Here is a 22118-nt window from a genome sequence, read left to right on the forward strand (position 1 = left end):
GGGTGTCGCTGCCAAATGAGCTCATTGCAAGGCTTCAAAAGCCTCGTGTGATTGGAAGTAGGAGGGTCGAGTGGCCAATTCATACCCTGAGTAGAACACATTAGTGGGAAGTGATAAGTTGATCAAAAGACTATAACAATGACTTAGGATAACCTAGTTGTCTGTGAGGCGTTGGTCAAGTAAGATTGAGTCAATTCTGATGGGAAAGAACTATTCGATTCTACATGAGCCATCCCCTTGAGTTATATGATGACACTTCCCTCTTTCTCTCTAATATCTAACCCTCAGGTAGTTAAATAGCACCTAAAAGATTATCATACCTTTATTGTTGGTGTGACTTATTAGTACTTATGTGGATGCCATTGATCTTTGAATTTTGATCTTGCAATATCCCTCATGCTTGGATGTTGTGTATTCATCGTATCTTGATGCATTGTATGCTTTATGTTTGGATGACTATTTGCCTTTCCTCGCTTGTCTTACACTTGTATCTTTTACCTTGTGACTATTTCCTAACACAATGGGAGTAGAACTTTTGATTCCATATGGTTGGGTGGTGTGTATTCTACCATTGGGGTCGAAAGGATGGCAAACAAATCTTGCTCAACAAATCCATTTCCCATGTATTTCCTTATGCATTTCATTTGATTCAACGAAATGTAATTTTATTCTTCAAGGACATTTGAGTAATCGTGTAATGCAATATTATTTCATTAACCTCTTGTTGAGATGGATGTAATTGTATTTGGATTGATCATGCTAGAGGATATGTATTGGATTCAATGTCTTGGAGTTAAAGTTGAGCACACTTTCTTACTAATGCGATCAAATTACTTATGTTTGGTTAAAGAGTCTAGTTGTAGTCTTGGATGGTGTTGTAGGCTCACCATACCTTTGACATGTGTCCTGCTAGCATTTTGAATGGCATTATGAATTTTTTGGGCCTTTTTGAGCCTTAGTATAGAGTCTTATTAAGTGTCCTTTGAGTCAAAAAATATAGTATTTGTTTGTCCTTGAATTTTTTTGGCTTAGGGTAGAAGTTAGAAGTGTTGATGAGATCCCAACAGAACCTCCCATCTTTTACTTTTACATTTCAAAGGTGTCTTGTACCCAGGGTATCATCTATCAATTTCTTCCCCTGAGTCGATTTTTGTCGTTTTCAGACTTCTATGGTGTTGTAAGCCTGTGTGCATCCTATGCATTTAGAGTGTCCTAGTGACCAATCTTTGACTCTAGATCAATCACTAGTCAAGAATTACCAAACAAACAATGCTATGACACAGTATTTAGACTCCAGTCCATTACCCTAGTGCAAGTATGGGTATGGACATGAATCTAAGTTACAAAGCAACATGCTCACTAGTGTCCCCAATGTGTCTAAATTTGCAGTTCATATGCTTGGAACCTATTGTTGACCATTTATTGGAACGATCAACTCTAAGAAAGTCAATTCTCGTGGTCTCTAGATTCTCCCTAGGTTATCATTACAGTGATGAGTGTCCTACATTAGGTATTAGGACATCTCCTTGCCTTGAGAAATGTTGCGTTGTTTGGAAGCAACTCTTCATCTTCCATTTAATGGGAGTTATTAATCCTTGTTGAGAGATCTCTTGTGTATGCAGTATCCCATGCTCGAGGCTTGTCCTTGGTGTCCAAAAATCCACAAGTGGATATATTTCCGATATATTTAGTTGGATGCGTTAAGGAACAAACTAAGCTCACTTTGTCCCTTATAAAGGCTAAATAACTAGCAACTACTCAGGCTTGTAAGGAAGTCATTTTTCTAAAAACATGTGTTCAAATGTGGAGCTGAGATACAAGGGTTTTTTAAGTTCTTTATAATAATCTAGGTGCCATAATGGGCCAAGAACATAAATTTTCATGGGAGAGGAAACCGCGTCAATGTCTAGTACCATTTTGTTCATATCATGGTAGGGGACGAGAAGGTGATGCTAACAAAACTAACATTTTGAAAAATGTTGCAAATGTATCAACAAAGTGCATAGAAAGGTGTCTCAACTTTGTGTCCTAATGTTTGTATTTATTAACTATTTGTTGTATTTACTATTTTTCAATGTAAGACAAGATTGGGGGGTGGGTCTTATCAAACTACCTAATCTTGCAGCCTTCACTTATCATTCTATCCACATTAATATTTATGCAACAAATTTTAAAAATTATTTTTACTACAAAACTCCTCAAGAATAATTGTATATGTAGAGGATTTCAACAAGACATAAAAATTAGATATTTTACAATGCTCTAGGCATTTCATGTCTTCATACCTTCAAACCTTCATGGCTTTACTTCTCTTCTAAAATTTGATTTTAACTTCCTTGTCTTCGTATTGCCACACCTTCACATGTTCATGGCTTCACTCCTATTTTAACATTTGATTTTAACTTCATTTTGTAGCTATTGTGGCTGCTTCAAACACCACCAACATACTTGCAAATTCATTTTCCTCTATTCCTTTCCTCTTAACAAGCTAATTTCCTAAACTTTTATCAGCAATCCTCTACAAATACCACCAACATACCTACAAATTCATTTCTGTCTTTCCTTTATTCCTCTCTTCTTAACAAGCTACTTTCCTACACTTTTTCTTTGAACCAAGCTCGGGCTCTTGTAGCAGCCACACGACGGGATGGGAAGTGGGCTATGATACACAACCTTAGAGTAGTTATTCAGGACAGCTTCCCATGTGGATGGGTAGGTAATTGATGGCTTTAGCCACCAAATGACGATCATTGGGACAAATGGATAGTGTGGTTCGTGGTGTTGAGTCCTTTCACATCAACTATTAGGATGGAAATGGCTCCTTTTGGTCTGTGTTGGATTTACTCTAGTATATGACTGATTCTACAAACTTTCTTTGTGTCATTGAGACCCATGGGAATCCTACTTCACCACTTTCAATCATCACTTGTTGTCGACTTTCAGAGATGAGGTCACATGGTCAGGGGATGTCAGGGTTCTCACACTATTGCTTGCCTTATCAGCAACAGGTTTAGGTGTATGACTTCGGTGGTTTTGACTTTCGCTAGATGTACATGGGTCCATGTGCGCCTAGCGGCTTCTTGCCCTAGAATCTTTTCATTGCAAACTACTACTTTCCACTGGCCTCCTCCCCATATGCTATACATAATGGAACAGAGGGGGACACATTCATGGACATGTTCCAACTTGGGGGACACTCTTATCATCGATGACTTCAATGCACAGACTGGGGACTTGCAAACTCCACACCATGGCCAGATGTTGGATCTAGTATGTACCTCTATGCCAATGCCAATGCTCCTAGATCTCCAGAGGTCATCTGATGATATTTTGGGTCCTCTTCCGAGATCCAACCACCATTTGCTTCAGTTTTGCGAGTCCTTCATCTTCGTGATCTTGATTGGACTACCCAACCAGCCAGGCTTTGATTTTTTTACTTGTTGGCCCCATTGGGGGTGCAAGCGTTGTGGACTACACCATTGCCAACTCCTCTCTCACTACTACCTTTACCTACTTCATTGTCACCTGTCTTCCCCTTGTCGACCACGCTCTCCTTTGCATTAACTTTCAAGCCCTCCCTTCACCTCACCCTCCCTCTCCCCCTACCCCCACCCTCGCTCATCGCAACAACCCCTCCCCCCTCCACCTCCTCATCCCCTCCCTTCTACACCCTCCTTAGCTTTTATGAGGAAGACCAAGACCTCTTCCATACTCATCTCAAACAACTCCTTCCTTCGAACTGCTTCCCTCCACACAAGGGCACATGTTCCTAGTTTGACCACCTGGCCACTTCCATTTGAAAGGTTGTTGTCCTCACTTTCCCCCATCGCATCTCCAATTAGACCCTATCCCCTCCCTGTAGAAACACTTGCCCCATGAACCAGTGTTACAATGATAATTGTAAATCCTTCCAATGCAAGTTGCTCATGATCTCCACCCTCCATCTAAATTCCTTTAGTCCGTTATAGGACTCTTACCACTACAAGAAGTGTGCCCTCATCTCGCATTAAAGCCAATCCCTTTGGACCTCCACCCTCCATTTGAATTCCTTTAGATTGTTATAGGACTCTTACCGCTACAAGAAGTGTGCCTTCATCACGCATTAAAGCTAGTCCCTTTGGACCTCCCTCCTTCAAACCCCCAAGGCCTTTTGGCAAACCCTCTTCCCTTGCAGATCCTCCCTCCCCCATCCTTGGACCATATCTCCTTAGTTTCATACACATCCATCCTCTGCAATATTTTTGGGTAACCCCCATTCACTGTCACTCCCTCCTCCCCCACTACCACCTTTTCACCTTCTCCGACATCTACAAGGCAATTAGATCAATGAACAGCAATAGAGTGGAGAATAAGGAAGTGTTCTAGGCAAATTTCTTCAAGATTAGCATTACGATTCTAGGCCCTTTTCTCACGGATTTTCTTAACAAGGTCATTTTCACTAGGTTCCCCTGCCTCTTTGTCACATCACATCATCCATCTCATCCATAAGGTTGGGCCGACTTTAGATCCCAACAACTATAGGACCATCATGGTGGGGCATACTTTCACTAAATTCTACGCAACAATTTTGTATGACATCCTTTCCCACGATCTTAATTAGAGACACGTTCGTGTTAGGGCTCAAGCAGGTTTCCGACCACATTTTCAAACTATAAACCACGTCTTGACTCTTAGAGCTATTATTGAGGAGGCATGTAACCACTCCTTGAAAGTTGCTATTATTGAGGAGGCGCATCACCACTCCTCGAAAGTCTATTGTTGCTTTGTTGATTTCTACAAGGCATTCGATCTTGTCCACAAGACGACCCTATTCCAGAGATTGTAGGTTATTGGCATTTCGACAACTCTCTTGAGTATCATCATGAGACTCTATTGGACCGTAGTTGGTCACATCAAGACCCCCGAGGGATGTCTAACTTCATTCATAGCAATGAAGAAGGATTGCCCTCTGTCTCCCACTTTATTTGGACTCTACATTGATGAGTTAGAGGAGTTCCTTTAGATGCACTCCCTCCCCGGTATGGTTATTGCTTATACCAAGTGTAAATTTTTATCCTACTCTTTGTGGATGATGTGGTCTCCATGGCCTCCTTTGCTAAAGGGCTACAAAGACTCCTTGAAAGCCTTGATCCTTTATGTGTGCTATGCCAGTTGACAATAAACCTCTTACCTCCCCTTTCTTCAATTGTCTTAAGACCTCTCACCTCTTTATGTTCCAAGGTGAGGAGATTGAGATCATTTCCTCATATACTTATCTAGAGATTAGGTTTTTGGGCCCCCACTGTCAATTGCGACTACAGGGTCAACCTCATATCAACAAGGGGTATGGTTCTCTTGCCCTTGTTGAGAGACAATACTTCAGACACAACTTCTGGGACTTCGGGTCCAAGCTGACTCTTTTGGACACTTTGATTTGACTGACTATGCTCTATGGTTTTGTGGTTTGTCTGTCATCTTTATCAGAGTCAGACTGGGCTTTTGTAGAGCGGGTCCAAACTCTTCTTCTCCACATATTATCAAACAGTCAACATACTCCACACATCATTGTTCTTGCAGAGTTTTGGGGCCCATAATTTCAGACTTGGTACCTTTTTTTTATCTAGTTTGGTTCCTTCATCGCATGCAAGGCTTTGTGGATTTCTCAAAGGGGCACCACAAATATTCTTATTTGACCTTTTACTCTTCAAACCATTGCCTACTCAGATCCTACTAGTCACGCTTGTTGTTGGTTTACTCAAACTTTGGCTCTGTTGAGGTCTATCAGAATTAAAATTGATCACCTTCCCCCTTCCCAATACTCCTTGTTGCCTCGTCTCATCTCTTGTCTTCCCGACAGAGTTGAACAAGCATATCAGGGTAGACATCTATAGACAATATATCAATACTACTTGGACTTGTCCCGTAGAGGACTTCGTCCTAGGATGGCATTCTACGCGAAGCATTTTCTCAAGTTACAAGATAGGGTTAATGTGTGCCTCACATACTTGTCCCATGGTTGATCTCATGCTCTCCCTATCCCTCTCAGCTCTTTTAGAGTTGGTTCCCACTGGCTCCACATTTAGACCAATCACCATTTCACTAGGGGGGATAGGATTTGTTATCTTTGCAACTTGGGTGTGGCCGAGATGAAGACTCACTTCATTTTCCACTATCCCATATACTACGAGATCAGAAAGAGATTCTACATCTTATTTTAGGAGGCTTAGTCACTTGCGGCCTTCTTGACAAACACGGATCAAAGATGTCTCTCGTTCAACCTCAAGGAGACATGGAGGCTCCAAGACCACACCCTACAATGGCTCCTCCCTCGAATATCATAGTTTGACCAGCTCATCACCTCTTTTCACAGTGGTTTCTCCTATCTGGGGTACCAAGCATGCATTAGATCTCCAATCTAGGCCTTCAAGAGCTGTAAGACAATGCAAATCTACTTACATTCAATAGCGGCTTTCTTCTACTAGCATCATCAGGAGTTTTTGGAGACGGCTTGCGATTTCCTATCCTACGACCTATCCATGATTCTTGATTTCTTCCTAGTGGGTCAGACCAGCTAATTTGTGGGGTTGCTTTGTTTAGCAGCTCCTACTTGCTTTGGTTCTTTGGTTCTTTCTTTTTCGCTTTGTCTTTCTTCGGACACTATTTGGTCCTCCTGCTCTGTATGGGTTGTTGCTCTATTTTTGGCAATCCCTAAGACCCTTTGTTGGTCTCTTATTGGACATTAATAAACTTATCTTATCTCGTGCAATCCTCTAAAACTACATACAAATCCTTTCTTCATACGCTGTTATTGATTGTTGTCTTTCAACACACCATTAAAGGCTTCATTTTTTCTAGTCTTACAGCTTTGTGAGCCACAAAATCTTCTCTTTCATTTCCATCAAACTATCTTTGAAATTTTTTTGTATATGCTTGAAATTCCTTATTAAATGCTTCCAAATATGGCACACAACCTTTGTTGCACCATATCCAACATCTTCTTGTTGTACATTACATTTAAAAAAAGCATAAACCAAGTCGTGCTCATTGGAAAACTGGGCAGACTTCAAATATTTTCTCAAAAATCACTTGCTTTTCCCTCTATATTAGATATCAGAATTGAAAGAATAAGACAAAAATAGAATTCCAAAGGTCACTTGTCTTATGAACACAAGAGCATCCCAGTTGAGTAAAATAATTAATTTTGATCAATTTTCCTTCATAAGTTTCCTCTACCACACCAATCCACTCCTTTAAACCATGAAACCTTGAAATTATGCATTATATAGACTAGTTGCTTTTGATTTTTTAAACGTACGCCAAATATTGTTATGTGAAAATTTTGTTCTTATAACACTCTACAAGATGCTTATAACTCCCCAACCTACATCAAAAAGCCAAAAATAAATTGTGATGCAGGATTGTTTGAGCCTGGATGCTTCTGCATCATTTTGCCCTTAAATAGAGTATCCCACTTTGATGTGGCACTCTTGGCCACATGTCAAATACTTTTGATGTAAGAAGCTGTAAGAGTGCCTAATGTCAATGTGGTGTGTAAGACCATTTTATGACAGTGCAAAATGCAAGTTACTTATGATGGATTCTATGACGGGTTGAAAGCATGATTATAGAGGAGTGACACTGATATCTTAACCAACATTAGGGCAATCTATGACAAGTGTCATTAGGTATTTTTGAGTGGGATTGAATATGCCAAGATGGGGCACTCGAATTCTGAAGTTAAAAAAGACTGATTCTTGACAAATTATGACTGTTATATATGAATATTCTATTGTTTGACTAAACAAGACAATAAATAAGGTGTACGGATAGAAAAACAAAATCCAATATTGTAACTAAATACCAAGTTTCCATCTAAAAAGTCAACCCAGGTCTAAATTCCATGCCAAACAAGCTAGTTCATTAGCTAAGATACGGTTGAATGATTGGATCTGAAATGTTCCCAAGTCCCACATGATTTGCTTCCACAAATGCATAGCAACAGACCTTATGCCCTGGCCAATCTGCCAAGGGTCTCAACAAGATAAACATCGAAATTATTTCCCATTGGTAGATTTAAATGAAATGAATGCTGACATGTAGTAGGCACTCCCACCTGAGTTGTACTACTACTTGTGGTCATGGCAGCTCTGGTGATTTCAAAATTCTTTATATTATGATCACTAAAAATGCATTTTTGCATAGTTCCATTTGGAAAATGACTAGTCAGAATGATCTGGGATGTGCCACCATGCCACCTGACCTTTATTCTATTTTATACAAAATTTCCTTGGAAAATTAAGCATATTTAAAAAGAAAGATAAAAAATTAAAACCAACCCGACTTCCTAGAAATGAATATGCTGACTTGGTAATAAATAAAGGAATATTATATTTCATTGTCAAGAACCTGAAGTTACTAAAAAAGTAACAAGGCAACTGTGAACTCAAATTTATTCACCTCGATGCTTTCATATGTTGTCAACTTTGACCACATCCGCTCTTTGTCAATTGCTCCCCGAAGTTGTTGCTGAACCAAATCAACCCAAAAGGCTCCTTCTTCTCCTCCCACATCATTTTGACCCCTGTAAGTAGCAGCTCGTGGACCAAAGTGCGCAAGAAACTCCTTGCATAGTCCCACCTGAGTTGTGAAGTGGTATACTTGATCTATAGGAATTAAACTTGCCAGTTTATTCATTAGTTTACCAGTCAACTCTGATAAGGTTGAAAAAAACTGAGGGCAAGAAACTTTGGCTGGTCCAAGTTTTATTACTGCAGCTATACAGTTGAGTGCTAGCATAAGAAGAGAAACATCACTGGCTTTACTTGGATTCAACGACAATCCCTCCCAGCCTCTGGAGCCAACAAAAAAGACTCTACATTACAAATATAACCAAACACTTTATCTCAAAAATGTCAACCTACAAAGTTGAAATCAATTTGTGCTACAAATTACTATCATTCCATAATAATTGCTAAATAGAGAATGTGCAATAGATGCTTACACAGAAGTTGCAGAGGTGAAGAGTGGATCCTTTTCTAACAAGTTGATATAGTTGGTCACTACAGCAGAATGCTGTTGGGACCAAAACCATTCACATGCTACAGAGTCCTTTGATGAAAGTTGTTCTCTAATCGAATTCTCCAGTGAGTTAGACTGCCGGAGTAGACTGCAGAAAAAGCATGAGTCTGTCAACACGAATGAACATATCCTATGAAGTATGATGAATTATGAAAGATACAGATTTGTAAAACACAAAGGTTAACAATACTTACAAATATTTCAATTACAAAAACTAAATGAAAGAGGGTCAAGAAGTCACCTCTCAATTCATGGCCTAAAGAATTTAAGTTATAATGCATACATGTGAACTATCTGGATGATATTGATATGCATAATACTGAGAAACGATTATATTTTATTTGAAAGCTGTAAATAATAAAAATTCATCAACAGTTGACCACTTTTTGATATTTTGATATTGTTCTGCATTAAAACAAACTTTGTTAGCCCATGATGAGTTTCTCCTCATTTTAGAGCATTTAGAGAAAGTAGCTGATGGGTTTGAGAGAGTGTTGTGCTTGAAAGACCAAAAGCTGGCTACAATGATGTGAAATTGTGAATTAGCAATTCCAAAACCTGTAATTGCAAAAATCCTTTGAGAACTGACAAATTCAATACGGGAGATCATATATGTATTTAATGAATGGCATCATCTTTCTGAGTGTTGCTCCTGCAAATACAACTATGTCAGAAGGATTAACAAAGAGATAAATACATTTACCTAGTGATTTCCTGTTACCTAGCTCTTTCATGTATTTACAGAAATCACTAACACCTGAAAAATACCATGTATCATATTATGTATGTAATTGACTCAAAATTGTGGATTTATGTTGTTGACTAATAGTTTGAAGTTTGAACAGCAGAATCTACCATATTCCAAAACATAACATTCTGATAATGATTGGCATATTTGCATCTTTAAGACTATTGGTTTGTTGCCTCTGGTATCCATTGATCCTGGATGTGGTGACTTTGTGCAGTAATGAAATTTAAAAGTGTATGAGGTACAATAATGTTTTTTTGTTCAGTACAATTACTTTTATGAGCCATACCAACTCCACTTCAGTTAAGTGTCAAAATTGACTACAGTGAAGTGTCAAAGTTGACAATAGTGATGAGAGAGTACCATAGATTTTTCCTAGGCGCAAATTCAGCTAGATATTATGACTGAATAGTGTCTATAATTCTAGGTCGCATGGGTACGTGTACCCACACCCCTAGTACGCATACCCACGTACCCCAAGTACTGGGTACTCAAGGGAGAGCATCATATAGCTACGGACCTTGATTAAGATTTCTAATTTTTTTTTCAGTTTTTTGTTTGCATATCAGCTTGTTGTTTATCAAGTTTAATTCAATACATAATTAGTTTGAAACTTTGACACTATATTGATTAACAGTAAACTTCACCACTGTTCAAGTCAGAAGTTTATCATTTCCAATATGTCATCATTCTATGATATTGTTATATGATTTATGATCTTGTTCTTGTTTAAAGTCTGCCTTCTCGTTATGCATCTAAACATTTATTATATATTATTATTAAAAAAAATAACAAATCTGAAACTGAAAACAATACAATACATTTGTAAACTTTATCACTGTTCTTGTTTTGAAAAACTATTGTCATGGCTCATAATTTCAGATTTTCTACAAATGATAAATTATGATTAAAAAAAGTTTGACACCGATCCCCTATTTTGAAAAATAGTCATACTCGTACCTGTACCCATACCCAATGTACCCGAGTACCCCCGTACACATGCAACATTTCTATAATTGTAATGCATTTAAAAGATCATACTCAAGAAGCATAGAATGACCCAAAAGCACAAAATGCATCAGAAAATTTATGGAAACATCAAGGATGGTGTTTTATTAACAAAAGCATATGTACGAGGTATCCAATATAGGTGCTGTTTGGTTCAACATTCAACAGATCAAGACCACCATGACCAATTTTAGTGATCAGAACAGTTCGTGACGCCAACAAAAAAGGTACAGATGCTTCTATTAATTTGTGCATCTTACTATTTTAGCCATTCAATCTCAATATTATATTTTCCTGTGTGCCTACACAATGGAGGGTTCTCAAAATAATGGCAAGAAACTAACTACACATCCTAATGTTCCCATGGTTAGCCCCCAGTCACATATATGGTAACGCAGAGCTCTCCTTCAAGCTAGCACAGCAAGGCACTTGAGTTACCGCCTTTTCAACTCCAATAAATATAGCAAAGATCAAACCCCTGTTTGCAAGCTGTCAGATCCCAACTATTCAGCTACTGCAACTACCGCTGCCAAAAGTAGCAAGGCTTCTGCCAGAGATAGAGAGGACTGCAGACCTTCCAAAGCATTTAACCCCTCTATTTAACAAAGCAGTAGGTGGATTAGAAGCCTTGATCGAAAAGATTTTAGCAGAGATTTGTCTGGATTACATGATGTTCAATTTTGTACAATGGTGGGCGGGCAGAACCGCCGCTAAATTTTGCACAGCTTCTACCACTTTTTCTACATTTGATGTCACTTTAACAGTTGGGGTACACATCCCATTTGACAAGCAGTGAATATATTGCGGAGATGGAATTGGAATTGGAAGGCAACTGACATCCCTTCTTGTGGGCCCTCCATATTCATTTTGGGTCCGTGTGGGCTGTGTAGGGAGGGTTGGGAAGAGGGGTGTCATTAGAGGATGGGTTCCACATAGAGAGATACTACTGCATCTTAGTGTTGGGAGTCTTATGATTCATTGTGGGTGGAACTCTCTCAGGGAAGAAATGAGCAATGGTTTGATTTTTGTAGCTTCGGCTATGGTATTTGATCATTGTCATAATGGAAGGCTGTTTGTAGAGGAATTAACAGTAGGTACTGAAGTTGGGTGAAGAAATGATGGGATACAAATAATAATATATTTTTAATTGACTTGAAGAAGTCAATTATAATAAGATATTAAGGTTATGTTTCATTAAGTTCTTAGTCAAAGTCATTTTTGGGATGGGATTTGAATTCTACCCATGTCAATAAATAGTATGTTTTAATTTTGAGTTCATCTCGAGACCATTTACTGCAGGTGTAATGCAACAAAAGACAAGCATGTACATCTCGAGACTATTTCAGTCAGTCGTATGATTGAAGTATGAACATCCCTCATCTACTAAACTTGCATGGCCACATGAACATGGAAAACATGCAAATATTATGATGTGAGGATATGTTCCAAGGTACTTCATTAATTCAAATATTTTTCTAGCGTCCTTGCAAAGTCTACTTTGTGCATATCCTGCAATCATTGCATTCTAGGAGATCACATCTCTTTTAGGCATTTTGTTGAAAAGTTTTAATGATGGATTATATTTGATGAGATTCTGTGACCGTAAATTTGGAAGGCACCCTCCATTTCAACATTTTATCTACAACTTATTAGAAAGTATTGAATAAGAAGCTTCTTCATTTTGAATTTTAAAATAAAGATTGGAATGTTTTGTGGATGAACCTTAATTTAATTTAGCAATTCAGATTACAATGAATAAATTGTTGCTATTTAATTATTCAGTACTATTTACGCATAAACTGATTACTTTCAAGAAATCAAAATTATTATTACAATTAAATGTTCAAGAATTGAAAAATTCTAAATTTTAGGAATTATCTCGTATTAGATGAATGAATAATTGATTATTTAAGAGTAGGTAAAACTGTTAAAGTTAGATAATTAATATTGGATGTTGTGAAGTAACAAAAAAAAGTCATTATGAAAAACGTGATATTTAAAAAAAGTAGGAAAAATAAAAAGATAAAATAACAAATTAACAATAATAAAGTGATAATTTATATTTAAGTGTTCGTATTTCTAAATGAAAATAATTCTTTGAGCTTCCTCTTCAAAATCACAATACAAATTACACAGAAATTTAACCAAAGTTTATAATAGAAATTTCCACTAGATCTAATCTCTTATATTTATTTTGAATAAGAACAAATCTAAATAAATATGTCATGAATGAAAATTTAGCAAACATTTAGATAATTAGTTAAAAAAGAGGAGAAAAAGAAAAGAGTTAAAAAAAGGGAAAAGAGGAGGAAAAATATGTTAAGTTTATAACAGTGATATAGTGGTCTGAGAGTGCAGACCGCACCTAGTCTTCTTCCCTCTAATATCATTTAAAGGCATTAATATATATCTTACACCTCTTGAGATGGGCAGTGATTTTGGATATATTAATGTTAACACTAACTTAACATATTATGTTAGTTTGTGTTTATGGTTAAACATCTCCATTAGTCGCCAATTTCTAGGAGAGAAGTATGAGCCGGCCTAGAGAGGGTCATGTCCCTTTGAGGGACATGCCCTTTGGTCATGATATTAAAGAGGAGTGTTATTGTAGTTTGAGGACACACAATACAAGTCTACTCCCTCAAGCAATAATACCTATTCCAATATATTGCAGATATAAATAACTTTTAGTTCAGAATTAAAGGTGATAACTCCTTCAGAATATTAAGAAGATCATATTCAGCAAGAAAAGAATATTATATAAGTCTAAGATTTTAGTACAGAATTTGCAGAAACTTTACATGGTATAAGAGCTCTGTTAGTCGAACCTAGGCTCTACAAATTAAGTAATCAGACCTTAAATATATCTAGCATCATTCTCCTATCTTCAATGGCATACACAATCAGACCCGAGGACAAGTTTGATGGGAAAGAAAACTTTGATGCCTGAAAATTCAAAATCATGATGATTCTTGAAGAAAATGATGTAAAACAATTTGTTGAATCAGCATCCAAACAACCTACAGTTGAACCTCATAAATTCTTCTAGATTAAAGGAAATAGGAAAGCCATTCAAATCATATTAGATGAAGTGAAAAATGATATCGTACTCATGCTTACAAAACATCAAACAGCATTTGCTATGATGAATGCACTTCTAAATGCATATGAGGTCAACAATCCAACTAGAGTTCTCACACTGAAAAGGCAACTAAATCACATACAAATAAAGAAAGGAGAATAAATGAATTCTTACTTCCTAAGGGTTGTCAGCATAAGAGATGAACTTTCAAGTATAGGAAACATCATTAGTGACACGGAACTAACACTAATGGCTATAGATGGATTACTAAATTCATGGAAACTTTTGCACAAGGAATAAGTGCCAGAGATAAACTTCCTGACTTCAACAAACTTAAGGGAGATTGTCTTCAAGAAGAATCCAAATAACTAAAGAAAGGAGGAAAACTGAAAATAGAAGATGAAGAACTTCATGTTCTTAATACAAACTCCTATAAGGGCAAGAAGAAGCATTTCAAGAAGAAAAAGGGAAATCAAAAGTATGGCAAACCCAAGAAAGATCTATCCAAAATAAAGTGTTTCAAATGTGAAAAGTTTGGACACTACAGATTTAATTGTCCTGAGAATTCTAAACAAGTGAACTATACAAATATTACTAGGGAAGAAGATAACTATGATCCCGAGAATCATGTGTTGTATTCGTCACTATCAAATGAAATCTCAAGTAAAGCATGGGTAATTGATAGTGGATCTTCTAGACATATAACAAGATACAAATAAGCACTGGACTCTATATCAGAAAAGGTTAATGGTGAAGTTACCATTGGTGATAATTCAGTGCATTCCGTCGAAGGAATTGGAAACTGCGTCTTGAAACTAAAATCAGGAAATTCTCTTTTCCTTAAAGGAGTACTCTACATATCAGGAATAAAAAAAAATCTAATCTCAGTTACAGCACTTGAAGATGATGGGCATAATGTTGCATTCATGGACGGTAAAGTAAGAACCTGGGCAAAGAATTCCTTCATTAAGAAAGTGAAGTTGATTGGTCAGAGAAAAGGATATTTGTATGAATTAAATTCAGAATCTAGTTGACCTATTCGAGCTTTAATTCATGAAGTTGCAGACATAAATGAAATATGGAACAGAAGATTAGGACATCTTAATTTCAAAACCTTATCAACTATGGAGAAGATAGTTACTGATTTATCTAAACTAAATAAAGACCACTCAAGAATATTGAAAGGGTGCGCTCTGGGTAAGAACACCAAAAGTCCATTTCATGATAGCACTAGAAAAACCAACAATGTTTTGGAATTAATTCATTCAGATTTATGCGGACCTATGTTTGTTCCTTCACTTGGAGGATTCTGGTACTATATTTTGTTCATAGATGACTTCTCTAGAAAAACATGGATTTACTTCTTAAAGTGCAAACAATAAGAAGAAATCGTAAAGAGATTTAAAGAATTCAAAACATTAACTAAAAACTTATCAGGATATAAAATTAAAACTCTTAGAACTGATAATGGAGGGGAATACACCTCAAATTTGTTTAAAAGGTTTTGTAAAGAAACAGGAATTAAGAGGGAGTACAACGTCCGTTATAATCCAGAACAAAACAGGGTAGCAGAAAGAAAGAATAGAACAATTATAGAAGATGCTAGAGCTATGATATTTGATCAAGATCTAGAATATTATCTTTGGGCAAAAGCCTCTTGTACTGCTATCTATATTCAAAACACAAGCCCTCACTCCTACCTTAGAGATAAAACTCCTGACGAAGTCTTTACTAAGGTTAAACCCAATATAAGTCATCTTAGAATTTTTCGGTGCCCTGTATATATATCCATGTTCCAAAAGAAAAGAGAACTAAGTTAGAACCCTCTGGGAGGAAAGGTATTTTTGTAGGGTATAGTGAAACATCTAAAGCATATAGGATTTTCATACCTGGTCAGAAAAGTATTGAACTTAGTAGGGATGTAATTTTTGAAGATCTTGCATTCAAAAGAGCCCTAAGTTCTGAAGAACCCTCTCCTTTACCTCGTTCTAAAAGAAATATTGAGTCTGAGTCTGAGTCTCAGAGGGAGAACATGGAAAATATTGAAGATGAAATTCAAAACCTAAATCTTGGAGAAACTCAAAATTCAAATAAAAGACCACTTTGGGCCATCACAACAATCAAGGAAGCACAAGACTCTGCTGCACCTTCTGGAACAGTCAAAGAAAGTAAAAGACCCAAAAGATTTTCTAGTTATACAGCAAACATGAATGATTTGTCTAAATCAGAACCAACTAAAACTTAAGATGCTATTAAACATACAACTTGGAAGGAAGCTATGATAGAAGAATACCAATCTATTATGAAGAATGATGTTTGGAAAATTGTTCCTAGACCTTAAGGAATATATGTTGTTTCTTCCAAGTGGATATATAAAATAAAGCATGTTGCTAACAGTAGTATTGAAAAATATAAAGTCAAATTTGTAGCCAGAGGATTTTCTCAGAAAGAAGGCATTCACTATGAAGAAACTTTTGCTCCTGTTGCCAAATACACATCTATAAGAGCAGTCCTAGCCATTGCTGCATCAAAGGGATGGGAAGTACATCAGATCGATGTAAAAATAGCATTCCTAAATGGAAAGATTACAGAAGAAGTATATTTGGAGCAACCTAAAGGATTTGAAACTCATGATCCTAACGTTTTTGTTTGCAGGCTCAAGAAAGCTCTCTATGGGCTTAAGCAGGCTCCAAGGGCTTCGTATGAAAGAATTGACAAGTATCTCACCGGCTTAAGATTCTCCAAAAATGAAGCCAATCCAAATTTATATTATAAAAGAGAGAAAGATGATATGGTAATTCTGATACTGTATGTTGATGATTTACTAATAACAGGTGATGATCATCTCATAGATCAATGCAAGAAAGATCTAATTAGAGAATTCGAGATGAAAGACTTGGGACTTCTTCATTACTTCCTAGGACTGAACGTAAGGCAGAATTCTGACAGCATTATACTTAATCAAGGAAAGTATACATCAAATATTTTGAAGAGATTTGGAATGTGGAATTGCAAGTCTATGTCTTCTCTAATGGAGACTAATCTACATAAACTTAAAGAAGCAACAGCGGAATCACCTTTCATAGATTCTACTCTCTACAAACAGATGATTGGGTCCCTTATGTACTTGGTAAATACAAGACCTAATATTTGCTATGTTGTTAATGCCTTAAGTCAGTTTATGTCTGAGCCAAAGGAGATTCGCTTAGTTGCAGTAAAACATATTATTGGATACTTACAAGGCACTCTTAATTTTGGGCTCAAATATGAGAAAGTTGATTTAGATTTACATGGATTCATCGACTCAGATTGGGGTGGAAGTGTTAAAGAAGAAAAATGGAAAGGAGAAGAAGACAGAGGTGAACACAAAGAAGAAAGAGAAGACATTGAAGGAGGAGGCGAAGGAGGTGGAGGAGGAGGCAAATGAGAAGATCAAAAAGGAGAAGGAGAAGGGGAAGATAAAGTGGAAGAAGACGAAGAATTGGAAGTAGAAGTAGAAGAAGAATAAGAAGAAGAAAAAGGAGGAGGACAAGACCGAGGAGGACGACAATGAGGCTGACAAGGAGGAGACACAGAACAAGAAGCAAAAAAAGGAGGAGGAGGAGGAGAAGAGGAAAGAAAAGAAGAAGAAAAAGGAGAACAAGAAAGAGGAGAACACGACAAAGAGGAAAAGAGATCTCACAGCTAAATCCAACTCATAAAATTAAACAACTTAACAGTTCAAGAAGCTTCATGAAAAATAAATCCTTTAGAATCTAGTACTCTTCTATATCCATTCTTTGAGAGCAATAAATCTAGATTCTAAAGAGAGCAGCTAATGTCATTATAATCATGTTTTTCAATATTATCAATATGTGATAGTATTTGTATCTGTCCACTAAGGTACATCATTCCATTCTAACCTATTAATCTGTATAAATTATGACCATGTAGCTTGAAAGAGCATTATTAATTTGTTCACCTATTGAATATTAATAAAAGCATATTTTCATTGCTTGAATAAATCCCAATCTAATGACATCTCACCAACATTATTTCTGTTTTGCTAATCCAAATAGCAGTGTAATTAACATACACAAAAGTCTTAATCATAAATTATGTATGTTTTCACATGTATGCTAGGGAAAATCTTCAAAGTTTGAAACTCATGAGTTAATGTAGCCTTGGAATATAAAAATATGTAACTTTGTACAGTATGGTAACTTTTGTATAGTATGGTCTCCAATGATTAGAGTCGAGTCATGCTAAAAGTGGCTTTTTCAAAGGTAGACATGTTCCCAATTTTAACTATTTTGATAACTGAACCCCTTAAAAGATGCTTAAAAGAAATTTCTATGCATGTATGTGTGTTAGCTCTAAAGAAAATAGCCACAAACAGATATAAGAGGTAAAAGTCCACTTTTGTGTTTGCAAGTGTAATGTCCCTATTTTTAGTAGGTTCCTGCATTTGGCCAGATCAGTTAACCATCGCGACCCTCGTGAACTGACAGTAGGATTTGAGGGTCTCAATTGTGTGGTTATAGGCTTTCCAGCAGCCTATGGTATGTTTTGTCTCCATTTGAGCGACACTCTATTTATAGTAAGTCAATCTGTTGGTTCCAATGAGCTCAGTTGAGTCAGAGGAGTTGGAGGATGCTCTCAATTTTTATTTTGGGCTTCCGGTTTGGGCTCCAAGAATCTTGGAGGAAGCGTCTATTTATAGTAAGTCACCTCGTCAGGTTCATTCATCGACTATCATCATCAAGATCACTTTGGTGTTGTCAGATTTTGATTTTGACGCTTCTTCACTTGTTTTCACAAGACGGGTGAATTATTATTATTATTCATCTAAATACATTGAGGTTGATATTTTTGTTGATATTGTTGGTTGGTCACCTCAGGATCATAGCTTGTTGGAACCAGAACGAAAAGTTTTAAATCATGGGAACAAGAAACAGTGGCCTTACGTGTCAGAATTTAAAGTTATGGAGGAAATGGTCATTTTTGGAGCCAAAAGCAATTATTAAATTAGTTTATAATGGCACTTTATTATGTTTTAATGTTGTGTGTGGGAAGCTTCTTAAGTGAAGTTCATTTGAGAAACTTTGTGCCATTTAGAGATTATAAATATGAGCCCATTTGATGAGTAAAGCATCCGATTGATTATTTTATTTTGTTGCTTGCAAAGAGTTTCTGAGTTTGCCAATTTCTTTGCGCTTGCTGAAGTATCAAGGTTTGGTGATCTTTCCTGGAGACCGATTCTCCTTGATTTATCTATGCAATCGCAGTTGAGGTGTTGTGATTGTTACTTTTCTATTGTAGCATATTGCTTATGAGAAGTTGGTGTTCATTGTTATGGTGGTTGGAATTCTGAAGTTGATAGGGTTTCAATCTATTTGTGCTGGGAGTGGCTTTGAAATTCAGTTACAAATTGAGGAGTCTTTCATTGGTATCTGTGTATGCTGGAAGAATTAATTTGGCACCCTCTTGAATGCTGGGATGACAATCTACAGCAGAGTTTGGGTATCATTTACAATCTGCAATTATTAGCAAGGGCCTACAAATCATTTCCAGAAGCATGCAATATGATTTCAGAACTCCACAATTTTGTATAAGGCTCACGTAGCAGTGATTGGTGGCTGCAATTTGGTCCAAAGATTAATTGTGGCATTCTACCTACCGAACGCTGATGATGAAAGGAGTTGCAATCTGCCATCATCAGCTCGACTAGGTATTCTATTGTTCATTTGATCTGCTCTATCCAGGTTCTATTCAATTTATATAAATTGCATTTGGTATTGTCATTTGTGCAAATTCAGATTTGAGCAATAAAAGATTTAATCTTCAGCATTGCATTGCTACTTCCAATATTCATTATTACCAAAGAATTCAAGGGAATTGAGTATTTAGCACAAGCAAAAAGGGAAATATATGTATTTGCTATCTATCAACTTAGGCAGTAGAATTTTTTTGATCCATTTTCAGTATTGCTTAAACTTGATTGCAAATTGTTTGACAATATGTCAAATAACTAAATGCTTAAGGAGATTAGTATCTTTGTCAAGCTTGAGCCAAGAGGGGATATTACAGTGGTATCAGAGCGATTTCCTACCAACCTGCAGGAATTGGGCTCAATTTTTATTTTGTTCAGGGCTGACTTTGAAGATTTTCAGATCTAATTTCTAGAGTGACCAGCACTTTATTTTCTCCAACTATGGACAGACATAGGACTGGCAGTTCTAAAAGTCAGTGGAGTAATGAGGAAGTTAGCATAAAAATGAATGCCTTGCAGGAGAGTTTGGAGAAACTGAAGCTTCATCAACAAAGGTTGGCGAAGAGCTTATCGGATCCCGTGACAATTGAGAGGGCAGCGAGGTATATGGTTTCCGCCTTTAGAAGGCCGACATCGAGGTTGCAGGGAAGGAAGCTTGAGCTTTCCCCAACAAAATTCCATGATGTTGATGTACCTATATTTAGTACGGCACCTGCTAGCCCCATCCACAATGTTGATGATGGACTCATTTCACAGAGATCAATAGATGTGTCAATACCCTTGGTGGATAGCGGCAGTGAGCTTCAGCAGGTTGAGGCTCCCACAGTTGTTGCTGCTATTGAAGAGATAGTTGATGCAGTTGTTACTACTAACACTTCTGACTCTCACGATGAGGGGATTATTATTAGAGATTTGTATGTGAGTTATCATAGTGTTGCTCTAGTACAGGAGGCAATTGCTTCCTCAGGTGGGACCAATGCATGTATGGAGTCACCCAGCAGTGATGTTGGTGATTTGTATGTTACAACGGAGTCAATAGATGTGGATGCAGATAGTATGGACACATATGATGATACATTTGATGATGCTATGAGTTGCACCGGGTACGATATCCCTTGCCAGGTATCAACTGATGACTCCGAGAAGGTTTTGGATGGGTCCCAGGATCAATGTTTACAAGATCTATCCTTTGAAGTGGAAGCTGAGACATGTAGGGATATTGATATTGTGAGGGCTTCCATTTCTTCGGATGAGGAGTTGTGCGAAGATGATGGCACACGTATGAGTGATCTTGTGGGGGGCAGTTTTGATTCAGTTTCCTATCACAGTGCAGTTAGTGAGACAAAGCAATTGCATAGGAGTCAGGGGTTACAGAGGCATCATGTGACTAGTCAGCTAAAGGTGAGTGATAGGGACATTTCTTCAGCTCTTGGGCATTATGATGTTGTCTGTTAGATGCTAGCTACATCTGGTTGGGGTGCTCCTATGTCTGATGAGCACGGTGATAGTACTCTTTCTCTAGCAGAGGTTCATGCACTTCGAGAGGCTGTCAAGATCTTGAAGCATAATTACTCACAGCTAGTTGTTGACCAGGATTACCTTCTAGAGTGGGGTAGCACCTATCATGAGACATTGTTAGGGAAAGAGGAGGTAGCTGAGCTTACCCAGGAGCTTGAGGTGACTGTGGACTCTCTTCAGTATACTTCGTTGGCTCTTCAAAAGTCACAGTGATAGATGGATGAGGTTACCATGGAGTTAGAGCGAGTATAGTCGACATCAGCCTCAGACCCTATTTAGTTACATATTGTGGTTGGTGGTGAGTTTACTTCCATGGTGGGGGATGAGGGACATGATGATGTGGTTGACACATCCGTCCAGCATATGGGTGCAATAGGTACAGAGGAGGTGAGAGCATCAGGGGAGACGAGCTCTCATGGTGATTTGCTTCCTTCTACCGGAAGCGAATCTATTTCTTCATTCCATACAGCTGGTACCATTGAACAAATGGTAGTGCCACATTTTCACAAGGACCAGTTGTGGCTCGCAGGGGAGCAGGTTGATGCTTCCACATATAATTTCTACTACACAGAGTCCTTCATGGAGTATCTATTGGAGAGTTCAAATGTGAGGGAGGATTCATACAGAGTGTCTAAGGGTACTCTCATCCGAGGCTCTCATGCTATTTAGAGGTTGGTGGAAAAGATTGTAGAGACTCTATCTACTATTCTTCCCCACAGGAATTTTGAGGTTGGGTTTGTTGAGAGGGTTGCCCAAGATCCTGCCCGACCAATAGTTCGAAGTCAAAGATTGGAGTCATCTTTTGATTCCCAGTTTGATGATGATGAGTCTTTGACAAAGATTGGGAGTTTTTATCAGCATTACACTGTGCGGAGTGCTCGTTATTTTTCTTTTGACCCGCAGGTAGAGGATTTGGTTTCACGTCGATGTGGGTTGGCTCCAGTTTCATA

The 22118-nt window shown here is 37.5% G+C and overlaps 1 protein-coding gene across 7 annotated transcripts in view; it reads right to left on the minus strand.

The window, feature by feature from the left end:
- LOC149531376 (uncharacterized) overlaps nt 1-22118 on the minus strand; it is a 165228-nt gene that overhangs the window by 132928 nt on the left and 10182 nt on the right. For all 7 annotated transcript variants that reach the window (XR_016359172.1, XR_016359173.1, XR_016359171.1 and 4 more), the window contains exons 4-5: nt 8981-9145; nt 8437-8830 (exon numbers count right to left, since the gene is read on the minus strand). Coding sequence is in view for 4 of the 7 variants with exons in the window: in XM_089811524.1 (XP_089667650.1) it covers nt 8437-8830; nt 8981-9145 (559 nt within the window). In the remaining 3 variants the exon portion in view is untranslated. The remainder of the gene's footprint in view (nt 1-8436; nt 8831-8980; nt 9146-22118) is intronic.

This window comes from Cupressus sempervirens, chromosome 11 (genome assembly GCF_028749045.1).
Source record: "Cupressus sempervirens isolate cs-2001-9-10 chromosome 11, ASM2874904v1, whole genome shotgun sequence".
In the NCBI taxonomy this organism is placed as follows: domain Eukaryota; kingdom Viridiplantae; phylum Streptophyta; class Pinopsida; order Cupressales; family Cupressaceae; genus Cupressus; species Cupressus sempervirens.